The following is a 27,484-nucleotide window of genomic DNA, read 5'->3' as shown; positions in this document are numbered from 1 at the left end:
AATTCAAAATAATTTGAAAATATAGGGTCAAATTGTAGTTATTAAATAAAAAGGAATGCGTAGTATAAGTAGATCCACTTTTGTATAATGTGATTATAGTACTTATAAAAATTTAGTTCAATTTGAGAAAAATAAGTTAACTTTGTATATAGTGAAAAACCTATAAATTATAATAAAAAAATTATTAAAATTAATCAAATTAAAAGAACAAACACATGTAAATAGTAATAATATATATGGCGCTCAAACTTACTCAGTTTGTATCATTACCAATTATAATACACAAATTTTTGTAAAGAGACGGTCTCTTTGAGAGACCATCCTTAATATAGTGAACTCATTATCACTTTTTAGTTTAATTAAGCTTTAATGGGTTGGGTATGAAAGACGTTTCTAAAAAAGACGATCTCTCAGAAAACCGAGTGATTATAATATGCAAGTTTTTTTATTTAAATGATGTAAAATAAGTAGGACAGAAAACTGTACAGCCATGATTTGTTAGCCATAATATCTCATGATCTATACACTATATATAATACATGAGATGAAACACTTGGCTAAACAAAAAAACACTTCCCATCATAAAAAAAAAATGAGTAAATCTGGTTGTTTTGTTGTTTTGTTAGTTCTCCCACAATTGCTGTTATTACTACAGCAAGTAATTGCATCTAATGGAAGTCTTTCTCATCCTAAACAGTCCACCTGTGATTCTCTTCCCCAACAGGTTTTCATCTTTCTCCTCCTCTCTTTTTTTCTATCATAGCAGAGGATTTAGATTTGAGTCTGCTTAGGCAATAATCCCGAAATCCCAATTAATTGATTTACAAGTCTATTAATATATCTATATTAAATTGCGCAACATATAAAAAATGACAGTCGAAGTTATTCAATACACATGTAGATAAGTATTCGATTCACTTTATATTAACATCCTAAATTCTTCTATGTTTAATCATACATTGTTAATTAATAAAATATTTTTTTATTTTAAATAAGAACCATTTTTAGAAAAACACTTCCCATAAAATGTGAGTGAGATATGATGATGTAAATCTTAGATTTTTAAGATTGAAATAACATTGTTGATTTGAAATGTATGCATGGTATTTATTGTTATTACTGCTAATATCAACTCAAGGTGATCAATTATATACTCCTAATCAATACATAGTATTTGAATTCTGAATTGTTATGCTGGGATCGGATGATTTGTCTCATATCAATGAATTAATTAATGTCATGTTTGGGAACTATGATTTTATTTAGAAATTTGGAATGTCTCAAATTTATTGTTTGGTAAATTAAAAATTTTCAAATTTGAATTTGAATCAAATTCTACCATTATTTTTAAAGTAGTTAAAGTTGAGAATTTGAAAATAACTATCCAAACCTTGTCATTCTTAAATTCTTCATTTATGATTTCATAATTGAAATCCATAATTTAAAATGAAATACTTATTCCCAAACACTACATAAAGTTATTTGCACATACTTTATAAGACCAATGAGATATACTCTAAAATAGAAAGGCTCCAAAAACTTATATAGTGTATACACTAAAATTAATTTTATGAATATATCATTTCGACATATCATGATGTCTTTTTTTATTTTGTTTTAGAAAGATTGAATGATCTTATTGATTTTTTTGTGCAATAATGTAGTTTGATCGTGGTCGCCATTACTTTTGTCATTGTTTTTATGTTACATTATTTTTTAAATATGAAATTTTTTATTTTTTATTTTTTTCTTGTGGATCTTGGGGAACAAGATCATTATGACAAGGATAAGGCTCATATGTTCAACTCTTTAAATATCATAGAAACAGATTATTTGATAATAGATTAATTACAGGTAAATAATAATGTATTTTAAACAGTCATATTAGCAAACACGTCAATTCATCATCTATAGTTTAAAAACAATAACAATTTTAGATTTTTAATGTCAAAAAATTAAAATTGGTTTATCATTAATTATTGATGTAGCAAAACAAATGAATGTCAATCAATCTAAGTAAATAATATGTGTGACGACAAATATGGGAAGGAAGTAATAGTTTGTTTGTTGGATAAATCTAAACATAACGCAATACAGCTAATGCCTCCAAATAAGCTCCTTAAAATTATATATTCAAAATTTCATTTTATTTCAAAAAGTAATGAAATATTTCAATTTGTGTATTGATAATAATTTTTGTAAAAAGTTAAAAAAGGCACCGATCTTTTGCCTACTATAAATAGTGGACAATAATGAAAAGTACCACTAGATTGTAAGTATGATGGACTAAAACTATAAGCATTAAACAATTAGTTCATCAAGTAGCATTAGTGCAATAAAATATACTTTATTTAAAGGTATGAACTTGAAATCATTAATGCCATTTGAAATGGACTTTTGGTCATTGACTAATTATTCATATAAATTATCAAAAAAAAAATTGCGTTAATTAGGCTAGAAAATTTCTATAACCAAGCTGAGGAAAATCAAATTTATAGTTTATATAGGTGATGAAAATTGAATTTTTATTATAAAATTAAAAGAAAAACTTTTAATTATTAGGCTAATTTAAGAATCTCAAATATCAAAAAGATCTTAATTTATAATCAAAAGATAATTTTATAATTTAGAAAAATTATTTTTATAGCCTTAAGATTATTATTTGTATAAATTTGTCAATTGATATAATTCTAATAACATTGAATTGTGTAGCATAGCATAAAACAATAAATTAGCAACCATTGATTTATTATACTTACATAAATAAGTGTTGGACCCACGTTATAATAGAAAAGCTTTTGCTAAATTACATACAATTATATTCACAAATTATATGTTAGTTTAGTAGTTAAAGTATTTTTTTTTTCTTTATAATAAAGGTTTAATTCTCACCATCTACATAGAAGATTAATTCTATTTTGCCTTTACTATTAGAAATTTCTACTGTATCTCAAAATAAAAAGTCAATTAAAATATATTAGATACTAATCAAAACTATTTGAGTTCGAGAAAAAATGTTTTAGATTATAGGATAGGTCGAGGAAAAAAAAATTGTTTTATGAAAACCTTAAACATGTGAAAGGGCCTTTTTTTAAAAAATAAATTAATGAGGGAGATGGAATCTCTGTAATAGTACTAATGGTAATGAAGACTACCACTAAAAGGTCAAATAATTGCCAGCTGGTCAAGACTGTATAAGGCCCATGGGCCCACTGCCAATAAAAAAGGGTTTATGCATTGTCCTTTTTGTCATCAAGCCAATACCAAACTCTAAATCTAACTATCTAAGCATTTAAATTGAAGTGAATCGTTGAAATATATATTATTTTTTTGTATGAATATAATTTTGATTTTCGTTCTCTTTTTCTTCTAATTAATTTAATAATCTATTTGATATATTTTTTTTGATATTTATCTTTTAGTAGTAATTTTTGTTTCACATTAGCTAACATAATTAATAATATAGAATATATTTATCCTACCAATTAGCTTCATTATAGATTATTAATAGCCCTAGTTAAAAATGGACGGAAAAATATATCATGTGTAAAATAGTGACTTATTTGGTTTATGGTTATTAAGGATCAAGAGAAAAGGTTAAGATTGAGGTTTTGACACTATTAACGATTATTTTAAATGACAGGTTATTTTTGGTAATATAGTCTATTTATATTGTTAGGATTAAGAGTGTTTGACAAATTATTTTTTTCTTGGCTTTTTGGTTGACTAGTATTTAGCTTTTGGAGTTTTAGCTAGCCAATCTTTTAGCCAAAATTAAAAGGATACAAATGATAATTTTTTCGTTGAATTTTGACTTATTGACGCTTAATTTTTCTAATAATTTTTACCAATTAATTTAGTGACTGCCGACTTATCATCTAATACTTCCACCTAATGATATTTGTATGATATTTGTATGATAATGATCTTTAAACTCTTCACATGGGACTACAAGAAGTACAACTATTCCCATAAAAGGAAGTTTTCATAGCATATTGGTTAGGCTCAACTTGGCAGTTAATATAGAAGTATCTTTTTGCCCTTAGCCATCCGGAACATGACTCATGAATGATGGCTCAAAATCGGCAAAGTAGGATAATGTCGAGAATAGACAAAAAGAAAAGCCAAAGAATTCAAATTAAAAGAAATTTAGATATTTTTGTATTATTTATAATTTATAATTCTTACTCATGCTCTTATTTTTAAAATTATTTAATTTTATATTAAATTGGTAACCCACAAAAATTTTCTAAACAAACTTTGTTACTAATTGATAATTATATTTAAATAGAGTATATAGTAATATATTTAAGGTTAAAAATAGTAATAGATGATGACTTTGAATTACCTTAAGTAGAATCAAATAAGAATAGGTTTATTGTAATTTGTCCTTGCTCAAGAGTCAAGAATACCAAGTTAATTAAGTATCAAGAGAGAAACTCAATAAAAATTTAAAGTGATGGTTATTTATACATAGATATATGGACTTATGGAGTATATAATAATACTTTTAACACATTTTATCACATGCAGGGCCGACCCTATAAGAGGTAAGAGGGGCCTGTGCCCTGACCCAATTCAAAAAGTTAGAAAAGCAACGCTTTTAGAAATTAAGGGTTTATACGAGTATAAGTTCGAAGGGCTAAATTATCCGGGCCTCTAAAATCTTCGGGCCTGCCCTATTTACATGAAAACTTATTATGCTAAAAGTGGGAGGAACATATTAAAAATGACATGTATGAACTTCACTTCTCCAAGGACCTGACCAGGGATAGGGGCAGTTGGCGACGCCTTTTCCATGTTTTAAATTACTAAACCCGCCTCTTTTACCCATCGTTTGTTTTTGTTCATTGCCTTTAATTATCGCTCTTTACCTCCTTCTTTACTTTATTTTTATTTTTAGTTATTTCTATGTATTCTACTTAATCTATTTGTAAGTTGCAGGTTTCTCTCTCTTTAAAGACCTTTCTCGAGCCGAGGGATTCTTAGACCGCACTCTCCTCTATGGTTATGAGCTGCCGTCTGTCTTCCCTCCCCAGACCCTGACTATAGTTTTCTATGAACGGGATACACTGGGTATGATGATGATGACGACCTGATACAAAATATTTCACTTGAATTGAGTATGAGATCGACTAATATATAAGTTTGATGGTTTACTCCTATTACCAATTGGTTTCGGGAAGTGACCTTGTTAGATTTGTGTGCAATCAACTCTTCTATAATATGTGTCGGTATTATATTGTTATGTACAAGTCCAATAATATGACCATAAATATGTGTGTGCAGGTACATATATCATTAGCTGGAGATGGGTACATGAGAATATCATGGATAACAACATACAAAATGGCAACATCAGTAGTGGAGTATGGAACAAAATCAGGAAGCTACAATGAATATGTACTTGGTGATAATTTTAGCTACCATTACTATTCATATATTTCTGGTAAAATCCATTATGTTACGGTGGGTCCATTAACACCTAGTACTACTTATTACTATCGCGTTGGTGGTGCTTCTCAAGAATTCTCTTTTCGTACTCCTCCTGCTTCCTTCTCTGCTGAATTTGTCTTTGTTGGTAAGTTTTTATACTTACATTACATATATCCCGACTTTACCTACTTAACTAGCTGATATTTATATACTTTATTATTATTATTCTCCGTCTTTTGTGGGTTTTTACAATTAGTTGTTTATTGTTAGCTAGTTCAGTTAGCTTATTTGATCAGCTAATAAAGTTGCGAATGTTGTATGCTAGATGTATATGTCAATAGATAATTGAGATGTGTGGAAAAATTAGTCATTAGTAATAAATATTTATTAGAGAAAAGTTGTTTAATAACAAGCCTAAAATCAATGTAACTAGTTGCCCATAATAAATTTTTATTTCACACATTCTTGTGAGAGACGGTTTCTTTGAGAGACATCACTAATTTGGTAAATTTAATATAGCTTTAATGGGCTAAGCTTGACAAAACGTCTCTCAAATAGACGGTCTCTCAAAAGAAAGGTTGTGTTTATTTTCAGGACTTAAAATACAAATAATAATTCTATTAGCTAAAAATCATTTATTTGTTTGTTTGACTGATAATACGCCAAAAATTACAAGCTAAAAATAAATCAATAAATTAGCCAAAAAGTCATATCAAACACGGAAAAATTTTGTGAAATGAGCCAAGAATAATGACTATTGTTAGCCAACCCTTTTATCTCTTTATTTTTTGGGCTTATTTAAGGGCAAAAAGTCAAAACTACTCGCATTAGATGAATTTTGAGTGACTAAATATTCTCCTGTGTTTGGCAAATAGCTAACAGTTTTTAGTTGATTAAAATAATTAATTTGACTAGCTGATTTTATTGATTGGTTTGACCAGCTGATTTTAAACCCGCTGCTTTAAGCAACTTATTCAAAAACAACTAATTCATAACAATAAATTGTTTTAACCGGCTAATTTACCAAACACTAATATTAGATAGTTTGACCACTTAACCTTCTATCTATATCTAAATAAAGCTAGAATATTCTAATAAGCTATTTTGCTAAACTACCGTTATTACATTATGCATCTATCCTTGTAACAATTCTAATGATCTAATCTTAAACAGGTGGACTTGGACAAACACAATGGACCAAAGCAACACTAGCTCGCATCAATGAAAAATGCTATGACACACTAATAGTAGTTGGAGGGCTATCATACGCAGACGGCCACCAATCATTGTGGGACTCATTTGGGCGACTAATCGAGCCATATGCTAGCAAAAGACCATGGATGGTCACTGCTGGGAAATATGAAATTGAGGGTGTTTGTACACTTCCTAAAGGACCTCAACCTTTTAAGGCTTTTAATGCTAGATGGCTCATGCCTTATCATGAAAGTGGCTCAATATCTAACCTTTACTACTCGTATGATGTCGCGGGTGCACATTTTATAAGTTTAGGCTCGTATGCTGACTTCGATTGTAGCTCTGATCAATACGAGTGGCTTAAGGCCGATTTGGCTAGCATCGATAGGGTTAAGACCCCTTGGGTTATCGTCGTGGTTAATACTCCTTGGTATACTTCTAATGTTGCTTACAAAGGTGAAGGTGAATCTATGAGGAAAGCCATGGAAAAGCTTCTATATATGGCTAGAGTTGATGTTGTTTTTGCCTCTCGTGTTGGTGCTTATGAACGATTCGTAAGTTATTCTCTCTTTGTTCGTTTGAGAAAGCATCATTTGATGGATAAGCGCATATTTTATTAATGTAATTGTTGAGATGACATTATTAGTTTTTTGTGGCAACAGGCAAGGACATATGACAATAACCCTGACCCTTGTGCACCAATCTACATAACTCTAGGGGATGCAGGCTTCAAACCCACCTTCGAGTAAGTAAAAATTTCAAAATATATTAATATAACCCAGATGTAGTTTGAAAGTCTGATGTGCACAACCTCATATATCTTTGTTAGTTTATAACACTAACAAAGAATTTGTTACCGACATTTATTAATCACATAACATTGTGATTTACAGGTTTGAGCAAAACGCTCTTTCAACCTCATTGCATAGAGAACTATCATTTGGACACGGACGTTTGAGAATATATGACGACAAAAAGGCTCATTTTGCATGGTATAGGACCGAAGATGACTCTGATTATGGAAACCCTAGTGACGAAGTTTGGATTACAAGTTTAATGTTATCGGAGACATGTATGGAGCTTTGCACTTGCAAAAAATTCTCAAGAAAAGCTCACCATAATGAACTTTAACTAATTTGAAGTGAATTGTAGAATGTGAGATATGAATCTTTGAGATGTTTTGTGGGAGTCTTAGTTATCTCAAATTTTTAACCCTTCCAACCATCTTTTTTGATGGAGAATCGGAGATTCTAGGACTTATGTTCCTTAATAAGTTATCAAACACATGGAGAGAGAGCTATATATGCCTATGTTGTATGATTGATTTTGTGTAATAGACACAAAGCTTGTATTTTATTTTATATATTGTCATCAATGGATAAGGTAAGATTATCCTCCGGACTCGATTAACAAGGTATAATAATATTAAAATAGTAGTATAATAATGTTATAACATCAATTAACTAGGTAAAATAATAATTATAATAAATAATTTCATAACAATCCGCTTTAAAAATATTTGACCCGTGGCCCACCCCGCACCTGCAAAAAATTTGAAAATTTGAAAAAAAATAAGACAATTAAACAACTTATTTTCCAAAATAAGCTCCGTGAAAACTTATTTTCTAAAATAAGCTCCGTGAAAACTTATTTCCCAAAATAAGCTCCGTGAAAATTTATTTTCCAAAATAAGCGTCCGTACATCCAAACCTAGGTTTGGCAAGAGTCGCTGTTAGTAACAGCGAAAGAGGAACTAACAGCGACTTTAAGGTTAACTGGTAACTCCTTCACCTCGTCAGCTGGAATAAGGAAGTAACTGAGAACTGAAAACTTAAAACGCATTAAGTCATTGTTACTAACAGCGACTTAAAAAAAAATTTTTTTTTTTTTTTAAAGTCGTTGTTAGTAACAACGAATGATCCCCAGGCTAAGCTTGGATGTACGGACGCTTATTTTAAAAATTAAATTTTTACGGAGCTTATTTTGGGAAAAAATTGTTCAATTGTGGCCAACTACCACATCTAATCACACAATGACACGATCTCGTACAAAATTTACATATAAGGGTGAAGTAACCTCTTATGGCCCAATAGAGGAATATTTGCATATCGGGATCCCAATACTGCTACCATGTTCACTTAGGGGTGAGGGTAAGGCCCAAAGAAAGGTACCCCTCCCTTTCACCACTAAAAAAGAGCTCATTTATTTTTATTTTTTTATAATATTTATTGATCAATCTTATATTATTTTTTATTTATAATTTATAAGCTAAAAAATAATTAAATAAAATTATGTTTTATTCATCTCAATATAAAATTTATCAATATAATTTTTAAATATGCATAATGGGAACGGATATTTATTGAAGGTAAAATTATTGAAAATTGAGTTGTCTCATTGTAGTAAGTACCGCTTTTCTCACATAAGATTCTGCGCAAAAATCATAAATTTTATTTTTATCTAGTCTTTTCCTTTCATCAGTCTAACCTACAATCAAAAAATTATTGAATTATATTGAATAGAATGTAAACGAAATTTAGTGTCGATAAGGAGGGAGTATCGAATTAACACACCCATTTTGAGAACAAAAAATAATTAACAAAAAAATTAGGAAAATATTTTTACAAATTTCAGCTTCAAACCCTAAGATGTTAATATCTCACCTTTATCTATAAGTTCTCTTGAATTTTGGACCTATAAATTTAAGTAAATTTGGCATATAGAGTTAAATATACTTAACAGTTAACATGGTATCACTAATTAAAACTCCCCTTAATTTTCAATTTGTTACATTATAATTTTGTCATTATTTATTTATTTATTGATCTTTAACTGTATTTAATCTTAATCAATGAAATATAGTTGGATGCGATTAAATATAAATTGTTTTCATGTAATTTTTTTTATTAATATTAACTTTTTACAATTTTTAATTTATAATCAATTAGAGCTATTAAGAACAGAAATTGCGTATCAAATAAAGTGTTTTACCAAATAAAATAGACATTTATAGATATATTGAGAGATTGTATAGATAGCAAAAATCAATGAGCTTTAAGTTAATGTAAGCTTTTCATAAGATTCTAAATAGAAACTTCATTTCTATTTTGAGAACCTCTCAATTTTAAATTCTATCTGACCTAAATGAAAAGATGCTTTAAAAAAACAAGCTTATATTACCATGTTCTGATAACCTCCATCTAAAATTCCATATTCATATAAAATAATTTCATTTTCTCGAATGAATTAATTAAGAGTGAATTTAGAATATTAGCATAACATGAAATAACCACTCATCTCTACAAATGAAGTGATGCAACTCAACTATTTTTTTTTTACTCCCTCCGTTCTTTTTTGATCTTCCACATTACTATATGTAGGAAAAATTTAGATGGTAAAATAGTGAATGGATTTATTTGGAGAGGAAAATGAGTGAATATGTAGAATGAATATTGTTCTTCATTGCACAAAAAATTGATTACATCAGTGGGTATTTATAGTGCAAGTTTACTAAAATATCTTAAATATTTTTATTTTTTTAATTACTTTTCTAGGATCTTCCATTATATTATCTTAGATATTTTTATTTTTTAATTCTTTAGTTTAGATATTTTTATATTTAATTAAAATCCTAGATTTTTCTAGATTATTTTAACACTCCCCCTAATCTGAAAAATCTTGAATTCTAAATTGTGGTCTGAACTCGATAAATTTATCAGTTGATATGGGTTTTGTGAAAATGTCTGCGAGCTGCTCCCCCGTCTTGCAGAATTGTAGTTCGATCTCTTTCTTGTCTACTAACTCACGAATGTAGTGATGTCGTATCTCGATGTGTTTTGATCTACTATGAAACACTGGATTCTTCGTCATTGCTATTGTTGACATGTTGTCGCAGAACATTGTTGTTGGTGTCTCTTGCTTATGTTGTAGATCGATTAATATCCTTCTCAGCCAGACTGCTTCACGTGCTGCACTTATTGCTGCAATGTACTCTGCTTCTGCTGATGATAAAGCTACTGTCGCCTGTTTTTTTGATGACCATGAGACCACCTTGTTTCCAAGCTGAAATACGTACCCGCTTGTACTTTTTCTATCATCCACGCTTCCAGCCCAGTCGCTATCGGTGTATCCTGTGAGCTTGAAATCTTTTTCAGTTTCGTACATGATCCCATAGCTTTTTGTTCCCTTAATGTATCTGAGAATCCTCTTTGCTGCTGTTAGATGATCCTTGCTCGGTTCACTCATGAACCTGGATACGATGCTGACAGCGTTGACTATATCTGGTCTTGTATGTGTGAGATAAATAAGAGAGCCGACCAAGCTTCGATACATTGCTCCGTCGACTTTTGGTTTGCCATCGTACTTTGATAACTTCTCGTTGATTGCCATTGGTGTAGCCAGCGGTTTACATTCACCCATGTTGATTTTCTTGAGAAGGTCTTCTGCATATTTCTCTTGTGATAGAAATATTCTTCCTGGGCTTTGTTTGATTTGTATGCCAAGGAAGTATTTCATTGTACTAAGGTCTGTTATCTCGTACTCCTTCATCATAGCCTTTTTAAATTCTTCGATCATCGTTGGGTGTGTGCCTGTAAAGATTAGATCATCCACATACAAGCATAAAATGAGAAAGTTGTTACCTTGTGTCTTGATGTATAGTGAAGGTTCACTTGGACTCTTGATGAAACCATGCTGGAGAAGATAATTGTCGATGTTGCTGTTCCACGCTCGGGGTGCTTGTTTGAGTCCGTACAGAGCTTTTCGAAGGCGGTATACTTTGTCTTCTTGGCCTTTGATGACGTATCCCTGCGGTTGCTCGACGTACACTTCTTCTTCAAGTTCTCCATTTAGAAATGCTGATTTGACATCGAGTTGAAAGACTGGTAGCTGATGCTGTGCTGCTAATGCCAGGACTGTTCTGATTGTCTCCATGCGGACAACTGGTGCATATGTTTCGTTGAAGTCGATTCCTGGTTGTTGCGCATATCCCTTTGCTACGAGCCTTGCTTTGTACTTGTTGATGGAGCCATCATCATTATGTTTCACCTTGTAGACCCACTTGAGTCCGATGACTTCCTTGTCTTGTGGTTTGTCTACAAGTTTCCATGTGTGATTCTTCTCGATCATTTTCATTTCTTTGTTCATAGCCTCAATCCAGGTTTCTTCTTGTGCTGCTTCTTGAAATGTTTGTGGCTCACTAGAGAAGAGAGCCATCATTGCTTGGTCACAATGGTAATCTTGTAACCATGATGGCGGTTGCCGATCTCGTGTTGATCTTCGGGCTTCTTGAGGTTGAGGAGTTGAACGTGATGTTTGGCTTCTTGAGCTTGGGAATGATCTTGTACTTTCAGGTGTACTTGGACTCGGAGATGATGGGTTTGTTGGTTGGTCTGCTCCGTCTTCTTCACTTGGATCTCTTAGGAGAGTATCTCCTTCGCGAGCTTCAGTTTCTTTTTCTTTCCACGTCCATTCGGCTGCTTCGTCGAAAATTACGTCTCTAGAGATGATTAATTGTTTAGATTCAGGCTTGTAAAGGCGATATCCTTTTGTTTCGTGACTGTATCCAATGAATATGCATTTTTCTCCCTTCTCGTCGAGCTTTTCCCGATTCTCCTTTGGGATGTGGGCATAAGCTACGCATCCGAACACTTTGAGGTATTCTACTCTTGGCTTTCTCTTGTGCTAGGCTTCATATGACGTTAAATCCCTAACTGCTTTTGTGGGAGATCTATTGAGGATATATACTGCCGTGTGAACAGCTTCGGCCCAGTATCCTTTGGGTAGATGTTTACCCTGCATCATGCTGCGGGCCATCTCTGCTATAGTGCGGTTTTTCCTTTCCGCGACACCATTTTGTTGTGGTGTACGCCTTGCTGTAAGTTCTCTTTTAATCTCATGCTTCTTACAGAAGTTGTTTAATTCGTTGCTTGTAAATTCTCCGCCACGATCTGTTCTAAGAATCTTAAGAGAATGCCCACTTTGATTTTCTGTGAGGGCTTTGAATTCCATGAAGTGGGAAAAAGCTTCTGATTTTTTCTCCAGGAAATATACCCACATTATGCGGGAGTAGTCATCTACGAACAGAAGAAAATATCGTTTTCCGCCAAGAGACGGATTCTTGGTAGGACCCCAGATATCTGCATGAACAAGCTCTAGAGGAGCCTTGGCCCTCCAAGGTGCAGTAGGAAATGGCAATCTGTGCATCTTGCCATATATACAGCCTTCACAAATTTTTCTTTCATTTTTTATTGATGGTAGTCCAATTACCATTTCTTTTTGTTTTAATAGTTTTAGACTGTTAAAATTTAGATGCCCGAATCTCAAATGCCATAAGGTGGATTCATCATTTATTGAGCTTAAAGCCAATTTTTCTTCAAATGGCAATTTTAATGGGAATATTTTGTTAGGAGCCATTTCAACAGTTGTTATTATCTGACCCTTATTTTTATCATAGATTTGACATTTGTTATTCTCAAATTTAACCATATATCCTTTTTTAATTAATTGGCCTACACTTAATAAATTTTGTGCAAGTCCGGGAACATAAAAAACTTCATGAATTAATTTTGATGATCCATTTTTTGTTTTAACGGCAATTGTTCCTTTTCTGGCGACATCTTCTTTTTTACCCTCGCCAAGTGTGATGTGTGTTTTAACATTTTCGTCAAGAGTGACAAAATAATTTTTATTGTCGGTCATGTGGTTTGAACAACCACTATCAATATACCATATGTCACTTACTTTTTCTTGTGCATTTAATCCAGTGTAAAATATTTGTTCTCCGGAATTATTATTTTCGGAATAGTTTGCTTCTTTTTGTCGATACCAACAATCTTTTTCGAGGTGAGAGTGTTTTTTACACCTCTTACATTTGTACCGACAATCATTAGTATTGTGGTTAGTTTTCTTACATAATTTACAATAAAGGTCAGTTTGATTATTTAATCGACTCCTTTGATTTTTAAAATTTCCTCTCCCCTTGCTACAATTAGTTGATGTTTGTCCTTTTTCATAATTTTTACAATGACTATTTTTATTTTCACCATTAGAAAATTTTAATTTAGCTTGAAATGCTTGTTCTAGTGGTTCTTCGTTAAATCTTTTTAATCTATCTTCATGTGCAAGTAGTGATCCCATTAATTCGGGCATACTTAATTGAGATAAATTTTTCTTGTTAACTTCTTCTATTGTTGTGGCAATAATGTTATATTTTTGTGAAAGACTCCTTAATATTTTTCGAATCACATTTTCATCTTCTATTTTACCACCATTTGATCTTATTTGATAAACTATATTAGTGGCTCGGTCAAAAAATGAATGTATTGTTTCATTTTCTGCCATTAATAGATTATCAAATTCTCTCCATAGTGATTGGAGTTTAAAAAGAATTACCTCTTCGGAACCTCTGTATTTTGTCTCCAGGATCCTCCAAGCCTCCGTAGCTGTTTTTGCAGACATGATCGTTGTAAGTATTGCCTCGTCGACTCCACGATATAATAGAGATAGGGCATAGTTATCCCTTATCCTATTTTGTTTATATTGTTTTATTTTTGTTTCATCCCAAGATGACTCTTTAGTGTCATCTTTGGGTGGTTGCTCGTAACCTTCTTGTACTAATTCCCATAAATCTTGGGAGATAAATATTGACCTCATTTGCATAGCCCATTGTTCATATTTTTCTCCCTTAAATGTGGGAACCCAATTAACTTGGGGGTAATTAGTGGTTGAGGTCATTTTTTATTTTGTGGTTAGAGGTTTATTTTATTGTGGGGTATGTTGGTTAATGTGTTTAGGTTGTTTGGAGGTCTTGGTTTTAATTAGCTCTTAATACCAAATGTAGGAAAAATTTAGATGGTAAAATAGTGAATGGATTTATTTGGAAAGGAAGATGAGTGAATATGTAGAATGAATATTGTTCTTCATTGCACAAAAAATTGATTACATCAATGGGTATTTATAGTGCAAGTTTACTAAAATATCTTAGATATTTTTATTTTTTTAATTACTTTTCTAGGATCTTCCGTTATATTATCTTAGATATTATTATTTTTTAATTCTTTAGTTTAGATATTTTTATATTTAATTAAAATCCTAGATTTTTCTAGATTATTTTAACACTATAACGGGTAGTTTCAAAAGTTCTTCCACTTTAGAATACTTTCTATTTTTAGAAAGTTTTTATCCCACTTTTACCCCTTAAACCCCCCATTTTCTTTTAATGTACCAATTTTCTTTTATTTATAATTATTTTCTCTCTCATACTTTCAATACAATCATTATTTCACACTACTATTTAATTAAAATAATACCCACTACAACCTCATACTTCCAATACAATCATTACTTCACACTACTATTTAATTAAAATAATACCCACTACAACCCAAAGATTCTATCTTCCTTAATATGTGTGAAAAACCCAAAGTGAAAGATAAAAGAGAACGGAGGGAATATATTATATGTTACACAATATACAAATCATAGAATATTTAATCATATAACTCGAACGGCAGAGCCGAGCTGAACGTAAATCATGCGTAACAAGGTCATGGCATTTCAGCAAAAATATAAAACAAGAACAAAAGATTATATAATCATTTTATGTCATTCATTTTAAGAAAGAGACTTATTCCAACTTTTATTATTATTCAAATTATATTAAATTTATAATTTTATATTCTCTTTATTCTTCTCAATTTGCACAAGTTAAAAATAAGTGAAATTTAATGAAAATAAAAATTGAGTTGATAAATGAGATTTAAAATTATTAGATGATAGAAATAAATGGTTAAGATGAAGAAATGATATAATTGTATATGTTTGTAAATGAAATTAAAAGGAGAGTAAAACCAATCCAAAAAAAAAAAAGAAAATCAGTGAGACAAAATAAAATGAAAAGTGATACAAATTAAAAGGGATGGAAACAGGGCCGACTCTGTAAGGGGACAAAAGGGATAAGCATGTCAGCCCCATCCAAAAATATTAGAAAAAACGAAAATAATTAAAGATCTATAATAATAAATTTAGTTATTATAAATCTATAATTAATATTTTATCTTGTACCTCATAAATCTCATGGCGATCCCTGGATGGAAGAGCAATTTATATTGTTTTTGGGCATACCCCAGCAAGTTGTGGTTTTTTTGGGTATCTTTTATTCATAATATTAGTATAATTGGTTGAAAATGTATTGAAAGACTTTTTGGTTAGTATTTCAAAAGGCGTGGCTATTGTTATCAAATGGACAAATATAATTAATTAGGTGTATTTTTATGACTAAAATAGCTAAATTAATTAAATAAATAATTTATCATACCAACCAATTAAACAACCAAAAAGAGAAGTAAACGCTAAGTAAAGTATATGATAATTAACTTCCAAATACTTTCAAGTTTTAATTTTATGCGTTTTATTTAGCTAATTAAGCTATCATTTTCAACATATAATAAGTTCATCCATCGTTTTCTTGACAAAAAAATATAAAAACCTCTAGATATGATTATTATTCTAGTGTGCCAAACACGAATAGTTGTGAAATGCAATGAATCAATAATTAAATATATATATATATATATATATATATATATATATATATATATATATATGATGAAAAAAACATTCCAAATTGGTAATGCACTCTTTGTCAAGAGGTAAAGTAAATCAAGGGTCTAGAATTAATGGTTGAATTAAATCTATACAAGATCATATATTTCATGGTATTCAATATAGAAACTATAATCAAATTGTATAGATAGGGGGAAGACAACACATATTCATAAAAGAAAATGTGGCCAAGAAACGTTCAACTCGAGAAAGTTGCACATACCTGCAATGAGAGAGGATGAGTGAAGCTGAATCTACAAGCCTAGTGGTGTATGGCCCTTCACACGATAATCAATTATGTTAGAAGTGTAGGTGCAGCTTAGATCCTCTTATAACTGACTTTAAATATTTCAACTAAATAAGAGGTGGATGCATATAGGCACTTCTAGGTCAAATCTTGCCGGGTTTTGGTCAACCCAACAAGTCAGGAATTTTAAATTATATATATTTTATCTATTTTTGTTCAAGAAATATATTTTTTTGACGGCATGTTTTTTATAAAAATAATCAATATACCTATTTTTAAGATAAAAAAATAATTTTAACTTAAAATATAAAAAGTTATTAGAAATATAACGGATCGCGACTAAATATTGACGTGAAATTGAAAATGATGACATGTGATTAAAAATGACGACAAAAAACCAAAAATGAGTAAAAACTCAAAAGGGTCAGATTCAAATTTTCAGTCTGATTTCACCTTATTTTTTCGATATATTTTATATCATATCATTTTCAAATTATTAGTCAAAATTTTCCTAACCAATTAATCATATATCAGTTTTTGAGTGAGATTAAATTTTAATAAATGTATTATAGCTAGGGTTGGCAAAAGTTGACCCGACCTGCTAACCTGATCTGAAACCGATCCGAAATTAGCGGGTTTGGGTTTAGATTTTTGACCCAATTAATTAAATGGGTCAACCCGACCTGATCTGTTTATTTAATGGGTTAGGTTCAGGTTGAATATTTGAACCCGAAAAAACCTGTTTAACCCATTTATTAAATGGGTCAATCAGGTCAGGTCGACCCATATTTAACCCATTTAAAAATAAATAAAATAAGCATAATAATAATAGTAATAATAATAATAATAATTAAAAAAAAAACGGTATAAAAGACCCACGAAACCCTAAACGCTCAAAGACCAAGCCGTCTTCTCCCTCTTCTTTCTCTCCTTCTTCCTCTCTCTTCCCGTGCGCCTCCTTCCCATTTTCCCCGACCAGCAGCCGCCCTCACAAGCAGCAGCAGGGGGCTGCGTCACCTTCCCCAAACAGCAACGACCAACATCTAGGCTGCCTCTGCTCGCGTCTGCTGCAGCCACGACCCCAGCCTGCTCTTCTCCCTTTTCTGCTGTGGAGGCTGCTCTTCTCCCTTCTCTCTTTAATTCTTCATAATAATTTGGTTCGTGTTTGTGTTATTTACGGTTCGATTTTTTCGAATTTGTTGGGGTTTCATTTTTACTAAATTGGTAATTTGCATCTTGTTTTTTATTTCATTTTTCTGTTTCATTTTTATCGATTTTTTTGATTTTTTCGATTTTTCAGTTTGTGTTATGTTTACTCCATTTTTCTTTATGTTTTGCAAGATTGTGTTTAATCCTGCTTCATTTTTACTCCTGCTTGCTGCTTCTCTGTGCGACTTCAGAGTGTGCCTTCTCCTTCCTCTTCTCTGTGGCGGCACCTAGGTAAGAATTATTGATTTATTTCTTTGTTTCCCATTTTTCTGATTTTTTTTTTGATCGATTTTTTCTGATTTGGATTGTGTTCGATTTTTCTGATTTTTCAGATTTTGCAGTTCAATCTTCCTGATCTTCAATTCAAGCTTGTACTGTGTTCGATTTTCAACTCCATTAATGGATGAAAGTATGTTATACTGTGTTCCATTAATGGATGAAGCTTGTAATGTTTTACAGTGTTAGCCATAAATTAGTTTTTATATTGTAATTTTGTAATATTGTAATTTTTGGGTCAAATGGGTCAAATGACCTGAAATATATGGGTTCAATGACCTGAAAAAAAAAAAGCAAGTTAAATGGGTCATTAGCAGGTTGACCCGACCTGCAATAGATCAGGTCGGGGTTTTAATTTTTGACCCATTTAATTAAATGGGTCAGGTTCAGGTCAAGGGTCTATTGACCCATTTATATATGACCCGAACCTGAAAACGACCCAACCCGACCTGTTTGACACCCTTAATTATAGCAATCCCAAAAGTCAACATCTAGTATTTCAATTCCGTCAGCTAATCCAAATCAACTTGTCTTGGCACTTTCGCATACGCATGTACTTACGGAACTCTTTTTTCTTTTTAATTCTTTCTAAAACTAATGAGCAGTTGATTTTTAGCCTGACAAAAATACACTTTAATTAAATAAAATTAACTAACGTCAACACGCTAAAGATGATAAACATTCGTGTTTTCTAATCAACCATTAAATTAACATCTAATTTCTTTATACTTAAGCTAGAATCAATTCTTTATCTCCATGTAATTATAAAATAAAAATTTTCTTTATACATAAGCAAAAGGAATATAAATTATTAGAACTTCAAATATTTTTACTATAATATAAAAACTTTTTTTTCTTTTCAATCATTAAAAATGAAAATCAAACTCAAAACCTTCAAATTAATTCATAAATAAAACATTATTTATATATAAATTAAATAGTCTATTTGATACGAAATTAAAACTTTTTGGTTGAGTTCATCTTATAAGAGAACCTCTAAAGGATGAAAAGTAGAAGTATGTAATTATTAACAATAATTAATGCTAAAAAGGGAAGAAAAAAATACGTTCCCAATTTTTTTTTTTTTGATTTGATAATTAACCACCATCACAAATCCTTTCATAACCCACAAATATTCATTAAAATACATTCATTAAAATGACAATTTTTATAAAAGGAGTACAAATTCATAATACAATTCTAAAAATAAAACCCATTAAATTTTCTCCAATTTCTCTGCCTTAATCACTGGATTAGCCTTTGCAATTGCTTCTTTACCAGCCGATTTGTAATCAAACGTACACCCATGATGTTCTGGGTATCTATGGGACCCACAAAACATCAACCCGCACCGACACTTAAAGCCCGTCAACCCGACCCGTTTGTTACATGTTAAACACCTATTGGGTCGGGTTGAGGGTGTAGCAACTTGGGCTTCAATGATTGAACCCTCAACGGTTGAGATCAAACCCACTTCCACCGATACGGGTATCTTTAACTGGGTAGATGAACCCGGGCTCGGGTAAACGGGGATTTTGGTGTTATCTAAAGCGGCTTTCGCAAGAGCTCCTTGTTCTTCTTTCAAACGTAAATCTCTGAAACATTTTGAGCATAAATTTAAAGTTGCTGGGCTTCCAAAAAATCCACAATTATTTGCACATAATCTGTGACCTTGATCTTGGGCTTGAAATTCATGTTCTTCAGCCATTTTTTTGATTTAATTACAAATTTTCAACAGATCTACAAGTTTACAAACAGATTAGAAAATAAAATTGAAATGGGTTTTTGATATTATGTAAGAATTAATCAAAACAATATGAAAAAATTATTATTATAGAAAAAAAAAAAGTATACCTGAATTGTAAAAAGGGGGTTGAGGAAGAATAAATCTGGAGAAGAGATGTGTCAGAGAAGGGGAGATTAATAGAGAGAGAAGAAAAATGGAAGAAATAATAGAGAAAGAAGGTGGTGGGGAAGATAAAGAGATAGAAAATGGAGAAACAACGAGGAAATGGGAGAGAGAAATTGATGATGGGATTGAATTAATCAATGAATAAAAGAAAAATGAATTTTAAAATAAATGAAAAGCTAAATAATGTAAAAATATATATTTAGTAAATTAAATTGTAATTATTACTCTATTCCTGAACACCTCATGAAATACTTCATATTAATACAACTCCTTATAAAATATTTGTTATTGATAGCGACATTTACCCATAAAACAAGTCATAATTAAGTCTTCTAGAATAGGAGAAGTATCAGTTCTGAAATCCTTGTAATTGATAGTGACATTTTTATTAGATAGATGTATTATCAATAGCAAGTATAATGCAACGGAGAAAGTAATTTTTTAGGCGTAAGATTAATTTTTTTGTTGTATACTTGTACTATTTGAAAGAAAATGAATTGATTTTAAGAAAAAAGTAGATATTTGGTGATAAATAAAGACATAGCTTAAATTATGGAGAAGATATTAAAAAAGACTTAAAAAATATGAATGACTTAAAAAATAAAGAATCTATTTCCAATTAGGGAAGTAAAGCAAAATAAATAATTCAACTTAAAATAAAAAAATTATGCAAATTAAAAAGCAGGAAAAAAATTAGTAGATTAAATGAAATAGTACTATTATGGATTTGTATTTCTAATGAATATTTGTGGGTAAAAAAGAAAAAACAGGCTGGAAATGGGAAAAGAAAGCAAATGGAAAGAAACATTAAAAAAGGGGGAATGTGTTTGGATTGGATTGGGTGATTATAGCCGACGAAGAGGATTATGTTTGGGGACACGCGGTATTATTATTGTGGTTTGACGTGGAACTAATGTGTTTAAAATAGTTCAACAATCTGATATTTATCTGACTTTTTAATAGAATTTAATTCACACAACAGTTAAAATGAATTTAAAATTATGTAAAATCCAACCTAAACTCAATACTGAATTTATACATATCGTAATATCTAATTTGAAATCAACCCGAAAATTCTACTCCCTCCGTTCTTTTTTGATTTTCCACATTACTATAACGGGTAGTTTCAAAAGTTCTTCCACTTTAGAAAACTTTCTATTTTTAGAAAGTTTTTATCCCACTTTTACCCCTTAAAACACCCCCTTTTCTTTTAATGTACCCCTTTTCTTTTATTTATAATTATTTTCTCTCTCATACTTTCAATACAATCATTACTTCACACTACTATTTAATTAAATAATACATTAATACCCACCACAACCTCATACTTCCAATACAATCATTACTTCACACTACTATTTCATTAAAATAATACCCACTACAACTCAAAAATTCTATCTTTTTTAATATGTGTGAAAAACTCAAAGTGGAAGATCAAAAAAGAACAGAGGAAATAATAAACAAAAATTATATATATATATATATATATATATATATATATATATATATATATATATATATATATATATAAGGGTACTTTAGAAATTAGAATTAAAACCTACAACTTACTTACAACTTACAACTTACAAGTGGTCTAAATATGCCCATCAACTTTTTTGGGGTTAGGTGGTAAGATGTTATAGTGATCATCATGAATTCATTTAAACTAAAATTCACATCGGCCACCTTTTTTAATTACTCACAAGAGTGATTGAGTGATGCTAAAATGGTGATCCGAAAGTTAATTGGGTAAAAATTACACTCATAAGCATAAAAATTAGACAGTGACACTTATAAGAGATAATGATACATACAAGCAAATTAAATAAAAAAAGGACTCAAAAACTACTTTATGATGAAACTATATTATCGCCTTTTGGTTGTAAATTGTAAACAACAAAAATTCATCATTATTATACCCGATGTAAACAACAACAATGAAAACTTATAAAATTTATACTTTAATAACACAAAGCATATTTAGCAAATTAGTGGGAAAAATTAAATTTGTAAAACAAAAAAAAAAAAAATCCTTTTTTAGGAACTTAATCAATCATCATAAAGCACGCCTATGAAAAACCCCAAATTTAATAGCAATTTTACGATCGAGTACCAAGAAACACATTCCATAAACACCACTTATAAACACCTTTTATAAATCAATATAAAATTTAAACTAATATGAAAAAGAACCAAAATAAAAACAAAATTATAATCAACTGTGATTATTCACCCAAAAAATATTTTTTTTTGAAACAAAAATCAATACATAAGTACCAAAATCAATCAACTATCAAACAATTAAAAAAAACTCATTTGAGAAAAACAATTGCCATATAATAGATTGTGACATGAATTTTGGATTTACATAAATATATTTTCACTATTTTTAGAGTTTTTAATTTAACTTTTAAAAAACTTTTCAAATCTTAAATATGAATTCAGAGGAGCAGTTTCATTCACTTAAAAAAATAAACAAGTTCACGTGCCCAAAGAAATTGATTATCTTTAAGTAAACATTTCGTATATTTTATGAATATGTTACATTATATAATCTGTAAACAATGTATTGTCGTATCATGGCATGCTTGGCCACCCAAAATTAAGCCCACACAGCTCAAATCCAATCTAAACATGAACTCATTGCAGAAAGCTTATAATTGTGATGAATATATCTAATTGACTATAATGGTGGGAATGAGTTTAATACGTACATAGGTGAGTAGTTATTGGTGTAAAACTTTGATAAATTTAGGCAAAGGTAGTTGGATCTTAAATTTTATGGGTGGTTCTAGGCATATTTAGGGTGTCAAACCGCTCAGGGCCCCCAAAAATTAGAGGCCTCAAAATAGGTTTAAGATGCATTTTTTTGTATCAAGTTTTGCAATTGATACTTAATTTTTTGCTTTTAATAAATTTGTTTGATTATGAGATGAATTGTTTATGTTATTGTTGTTTATGAGCAAATATGAATCAATTATTTCATTATAGAATGTAGTTATACATTTTGGTTTAATTATATTTACAATTTATGCAATTTTTTTAATCATCCGTAAATTATATAAGGGCCCATTCCGAAATAAATTAAAAAAAAAAAAAAGAATTTCTATAATCTTTGCTCCGCGCCGTACAATTTTATGTGTGTTATGACTTTAACGGCCCGTTTAGTTAGTGATATTAAATTATGGTAATGAGAATGATTTATATTGTAAATTTCATCAAAAGATACATATCATTCCCATGGTAATGAACCTTTGATCACAAAAAAGTTTTTTTGTTTACAAATTTTCATTACCACCTAATACTATCTGTGTATCTCTACTGATGGTAATGCATTGGATTAAATTTTATGTTGAAAATGAAATATTGAAGTTGGATGAGTATGATTATTAAGGTAGCCAAGATATTTTTCAACTAAATTTATACTAATTTTTCATTCTCATTGATACCGTATTACCCCTATCAGATAGGGCGTTAGTGTCTAATTATGGAGGATGGAATATCCATATTGTCGGCCTATTTGGCAATTCCAACGCACAATGATGCAAATCAAAGGGACGGTTAGAAATTTGTACGAGTAGTTCCGACCCATTTGACCATTTCCCATCCAATGATCCAGTGCCTTCCCTTCCTAACCCAAATCTACTCTAACCGATGTCGACCCACGGCCACTATAGCGTTGTTCTTGCAGTAGAAGGAACATGATTTGAACTGATGAAGAAGTCAAAACCTTCCTTACTCAGTCAACAGAAACAATTTTAACAGTTGAACTTTACAGATTCCAACCTCTGAAATGGTTATGGAAGGCAAAGGTATCTGTAATTGGTTCAAAAGCCATAGATCTTTGTATCGAGTTTTCATCATGTTGTTTCTGGGTCAACTTGTTTCATTCATCTTGTCAATTACCAGCTTTTCATCTTCTTATTTGGCCGGTCGTGGTAATCAATCTAATCCCTAATTTTCTGCCCTTTTCTTCAATTATCATCTTAAACATTAATCAACAGTTACTTCAATCTGGGTTTTCTTTATCGGTTTTGATTTGTGGCAGGTGTAAATGCCCCAATAGCACAGTCTTTTTTCAGTTATTTTGGGTTAGCTTCGATTTATGGGACTATAATGCTGTTTAGGCGTAGGAAATTGCTGGTGTTTTTTATTTTTTGGGTTTTGTTATTGGATTAACAATTTTTTGGATGATTGATTAATGTGGATAATATTCATAATTTGTAGGTTCCTTGGTATTATTATCCTGTTCTAGCCTTTGTTGATCTACAAGGGAGTTACCTTGGGGAGTTTTACTCAATGGGGCGAATTTCTAATTCGCCCTTTGAATTCTCGTTTTGCTCCCTATGACAATACTTTGCTCTTCCGTTTGGCGATTGCAAGGAGATTATCAAATCATGAATGTACTATAGTTTTGGATTTTAGTATAACCTTCAAAAAGACATTTATTTTTTTTTTTTTAGTTTTGAGTGATTACTATACTTGGGTTGATTGATTCTTGTTGGCATGTCTTAACTTGGATTCCTTAAAATTGTAGTCTTTTGTGGTTTTGGGTTCTTGATGTTGCATACGTTAGGTTATAAAGGATCTGAAAACATGATGGATTGTAAACTAGTATATTCCAATTGTTTTTATAGATATCATTGGCAGAGGGTAGCAACATCTCTATTGACCTGACCCATGTGCATTTATTGTGTTAAAGTCATCAATTAAAGAAAACGGCTAATTATATTATTTCGTCCCACAATGAAACGGTCTGATATAAGACGAGTTGTTTCTTCAATACAGTTCTTATGTACTTTCTTGGTTATATCCTATAGTATAACGTAAGCTTGTGCAGACGAGACACTGATTACCGTTGAGGTTCTAGTTTTGTTTTTCACGATTCTTGCGAGTTTTGACAATGTATATCATTCTATGCAGTTACTAAGGCTTTTCAATTTACATCCATCACGAGTGTGACCCTATTAGACTGCTGGAGTACACCATGGGTGATTGTTTTGACGTGGTTCTTCATAGGCACAAGATAAACCGTACGGCAGTATATTGGCGCTACCATATGTATATTTGGCCTTGGCTTGGTCCTCCTCTCTGATGCTGGGATTGATAGTGGAGGAGGTTAGAGTTTCTTTGGCCTCTATGCTGAACAACAAGAATTCATTATTCACTTTTAGCTATATGATCTCATTTTTGTACAAGGCATACAAATATAGTCTCACTTACTATATTTCAGGTGGATCTAGACCTCTTCTCGGCGATTTTCTTGTAATTGTTGGAACTATGTTCTATGCCGTAACAAACGTTGGTGAAGTAAGTTACTAACTATGCTCTTGGATCTCAACAAAACCCGCATAAGAGGAGAGTTGGCCGCACATAAACCTGATCAGGTTCCATCCTAAAACCAATTTGGTTTTAGCATGGAAGCTTATCGGGTATGTGTGCAGTCAATTCTCCTCTATGCTGGTCTTGCTGTGTATAAACCCAAATCCCAATAACAGATTTATCAGGATCTTCGACACTTAGACATGGATATGACACTTGGACACTTTATTTTGGAACTAAAATGTTGTAGTTTTCATAATTTATACGGACATTCGGACCCATGTCAGATATGAGTTCATTTGTCATTCCCAAGTCATCATAGTCCATTAGTCCAACAATAGGTGATTACTAAATTTAGCTATGCATGGTGCAAAGTGGTGAATCTGTGGTTGGAGCTGAGTTTCCTGATTCATACCAATATTGTTGAGTTTGCATTCAGGAGTTCTGTGTCAAACAAAAGGATCTCGTTGAATTTATCTCGATGATAGGTGTTTTCGGATTAATGATGACCCTATGTGAGATGTATCCTTTTACTAGTTGATAGTACTATTCCATTCGATGACTATATGATGCCTTTCAAACATCTAGTTACATACCAATAGTCTTTGATATTGATCTATTCCGTAACTTTATATCAGTGCTCTGCTAGAACGACACAACCTGGAGGCAATTGAGTGGTCTTCTGATGTTGTGAGTATAACTTTTTTACACAACTCGTAAAGTTTATTCAGATGTCGATGTAATGGCTCAAATCCATGTCCTATACAAGCAGGTTGAGACTGCTGATAATGCAGCTTGGTTTATTTATTCGGGTCTGTCTGTCTTCAGTTTGTTCTATTTGATCATGTGTGATCGACTCTGTGTATTATTTTCAGATACTAGGATTCGTTGGATATGCCGTGGCAGCTTGTTTACTCTACACCCTCGTTCCTTTTCTCGTAAAGGTATCGGGAGTAACCTATCTCTAGGTGTTTGTTTTTTAAACTCTGGTGTAACATAATTTACAATTCGCGAGTCGCTCAAAATGACCCATAAATAACCCAAAACTGACACACTTTTGGGTGTAGCTAAGTGGAGCCGCATTGCTTAATCTATCGCTTCTCACGTTTGATATGTGGGCTGTTCTCGCTCGCGTACTATTCTATCATCACAAGGTATCGTTTCCACACTTTATGTATGGATAAAACTTCTGTTCTTTCATTTGCTTTGTCGAGGTGATGGTTGGGACGCAATTGTGTTGTACAGCTTGACGGTTATACTATGTTTCCTTTGCAATTGTGGTTGCGGGACTTGTCATATATTCAAAAAGTATGCTCTGACCTCTCTTGAATCATTTTTTTCAGTTTCAGTCCTTACGAATCTGCAATCCGATGATCCAAACACCCCCATGGATCTCAATGCACGTAAAAGATCATATTTATCCTTACATACATCGAAGCACATAACCCTAATGAAGTACAATGTTACTTGTGTTTTGTTTCATAGCGAGACAAAACCCGCACCAGTGCCAACTGTTGTGGATGAGCACGCAGGCATACCGTATAAAGCCCTAGGTGAAGATAACTCAATACCGAGAGATGGCACATTAATAGCATGAGCGTAGGAGAATGAAGCGTGTTAGGCCACAGTTATGATTGCTACGAAAAGGTTGAAGCAACAAGCTGGGACGGGAAAAGAAGTCTCGACTTCAAGTTGTCGTGTACATAACTTGTTTTCTATATAATGTGCTGATTAACTTCAACAAGCGAAGAAAAAGGAAAACTTTGTTTAACTTGGTAGGTGTCAGGGTTGGCCCTGAATTTTGAGAGGCCCAAGGCAAGATAACAATCGCAGGCCTTTAATTATTATATAGAAGTGAAAGAGTAAGAGTATCAAGATTAGACAAATATGAATTTGGGTTAAACTTGTTCTAGTTTTTTGGGATAGGCCCGGGGCGTAGGACTAACCCTGGTAAGTGAAATATTTGTAGAAGGAAATTCTTCTGTAGTGCAGTTTTAGTTCTCTCAATCTAATGTCATTTTTAGGGATCATTCAGTTAGGAAACTTGTCTATCATTCAATTACGTAATTGCAAATTTTTTAGCCATAGTATATGATTGTGGTCAATTTGTGTATTTAGATTTGTATATTTTAAAATTTTCTTGAATAATAATATTTGAGATTTTGTAATGTTTCCGTACACCAACAAAAAATTACGATAATCTCGTCAATTTTAAATTATTATATCTTTATAGCGAAACCATTATACAAAACCTTTTTAATTAAGGAGGCTAAAATTTTATTTTA

At 31.4% G+C, this 27,484-nt stretch overlaps 2 protein-coding genes and 1 pseudogene across 2 annotated transcripts; 2 read left to right on the top strand and 1 right to left on the bottom strand.

Annotated features, from left to right (window-relative positions):
- The first annotated feature begins 511 nt into the window (after positions 1–511).
- Positions 512–8,031, top strand: LOC130827740 (purple acid phosphatase 22-like). The gene is made up of 5 exons (XM_057693582.1): positions 512–724; positions 5,290–5,581; positions 6,610–7,184; positions 7,293–7,375; positions 7,524–8,031. The coding sequence occupies exons 1-5, from the start codon at positions 515–517 to the stop codon at positions 7,759–7,761; spliced, it is 1,398 nt and encodes a 465-aa protein (XP_057549565.1). The 5' UTR covers positions 512–514; the 3' UTR covers positions 7,762–8,031.
- Positions 8,032–19,034: 11,003 nt separating this feature from the next.
- On the bottom strand, positions 19,035–20,062 carry LOC130827739 (zinc finger A20 and AN1 domain-containing stress-associated protein 4-like). Its single transcript, XM_057693581.1, has 2 exons — positions 19,820–20,062; positions 19,035–19,705 (listed from the first exon to the last, which is right to left on the bottom strand). Exon 2 carries the CDS (start codon positions 19,671–19,673, stop codon positions 19,182–19,184), a length of 492 nt encoding a protein of 163 aa, XP_057549564.1. The 5' UTR covers positions 19,674–19,705; positions 19,820–20,062; the 3' UTR covers positions 19,035–19,181.
- Positions 20,063–23,381: 3,319 nt separating this feature from the next.
- Positions 23,382–27,473, top strand: LOC130827738 (uncharacterized; annotated as a pseudogene).
- Positions 27,474–27,484: the final 11 nt, after the last annotated feature.

This window comes from Amaranthus tricolor, chromosome 11, assembly GCF_026212465.1.
Source record: "Amaranthus tricolor cultivar Red isolate AtriRed21 chromosome 11, ASM2621246v1, whole genome shotgun sequence".
NCBI classification, from domain to species: Eukaryota; Viridiplantae; Streptophyta; class Magnoliopsida; order Caryophyllales; family Amaranthaceae; genus Amaranthus; species Amaranthus tricolor.
The sequence above is the reverse complement of the archived record's forward strand: the minus strand, read 5'-3'. Positions and strand labels throughout refer to the sequence as shown.

Excerpts from the sequence above, each read along its gene's own strand:
- LOC130827740 (XM_057693582.1), top strand. The coding sequence starts at position 515 with ATGATCTATACACTATATATAATACATGAGATGAAACACTTGGCTAAA. Across the intron at positions 725-5,289 it reads GTGATTCTCTTCCCCAACAG|GTACATATATCATTAGCTGG; the intron begins GTTTTCATCTTT and ends ATGTGTGTGCAG. Across the intron at positions 7,376-7,523 it reads GGCTTCAAACCCACCTTCGA|GTTTGAGCAAAACGCTCTTT; the intron begins GTAAGTAAAAAT and ends TGTGATTTACAG.
- LOC130827739 (XM_057693581.1), bottom strand. The coding sequence starts at position 19,673 with ATGGCTGAAGAACATGAATTTCAAGCCCAAGATCAAGGTCACAGATTA.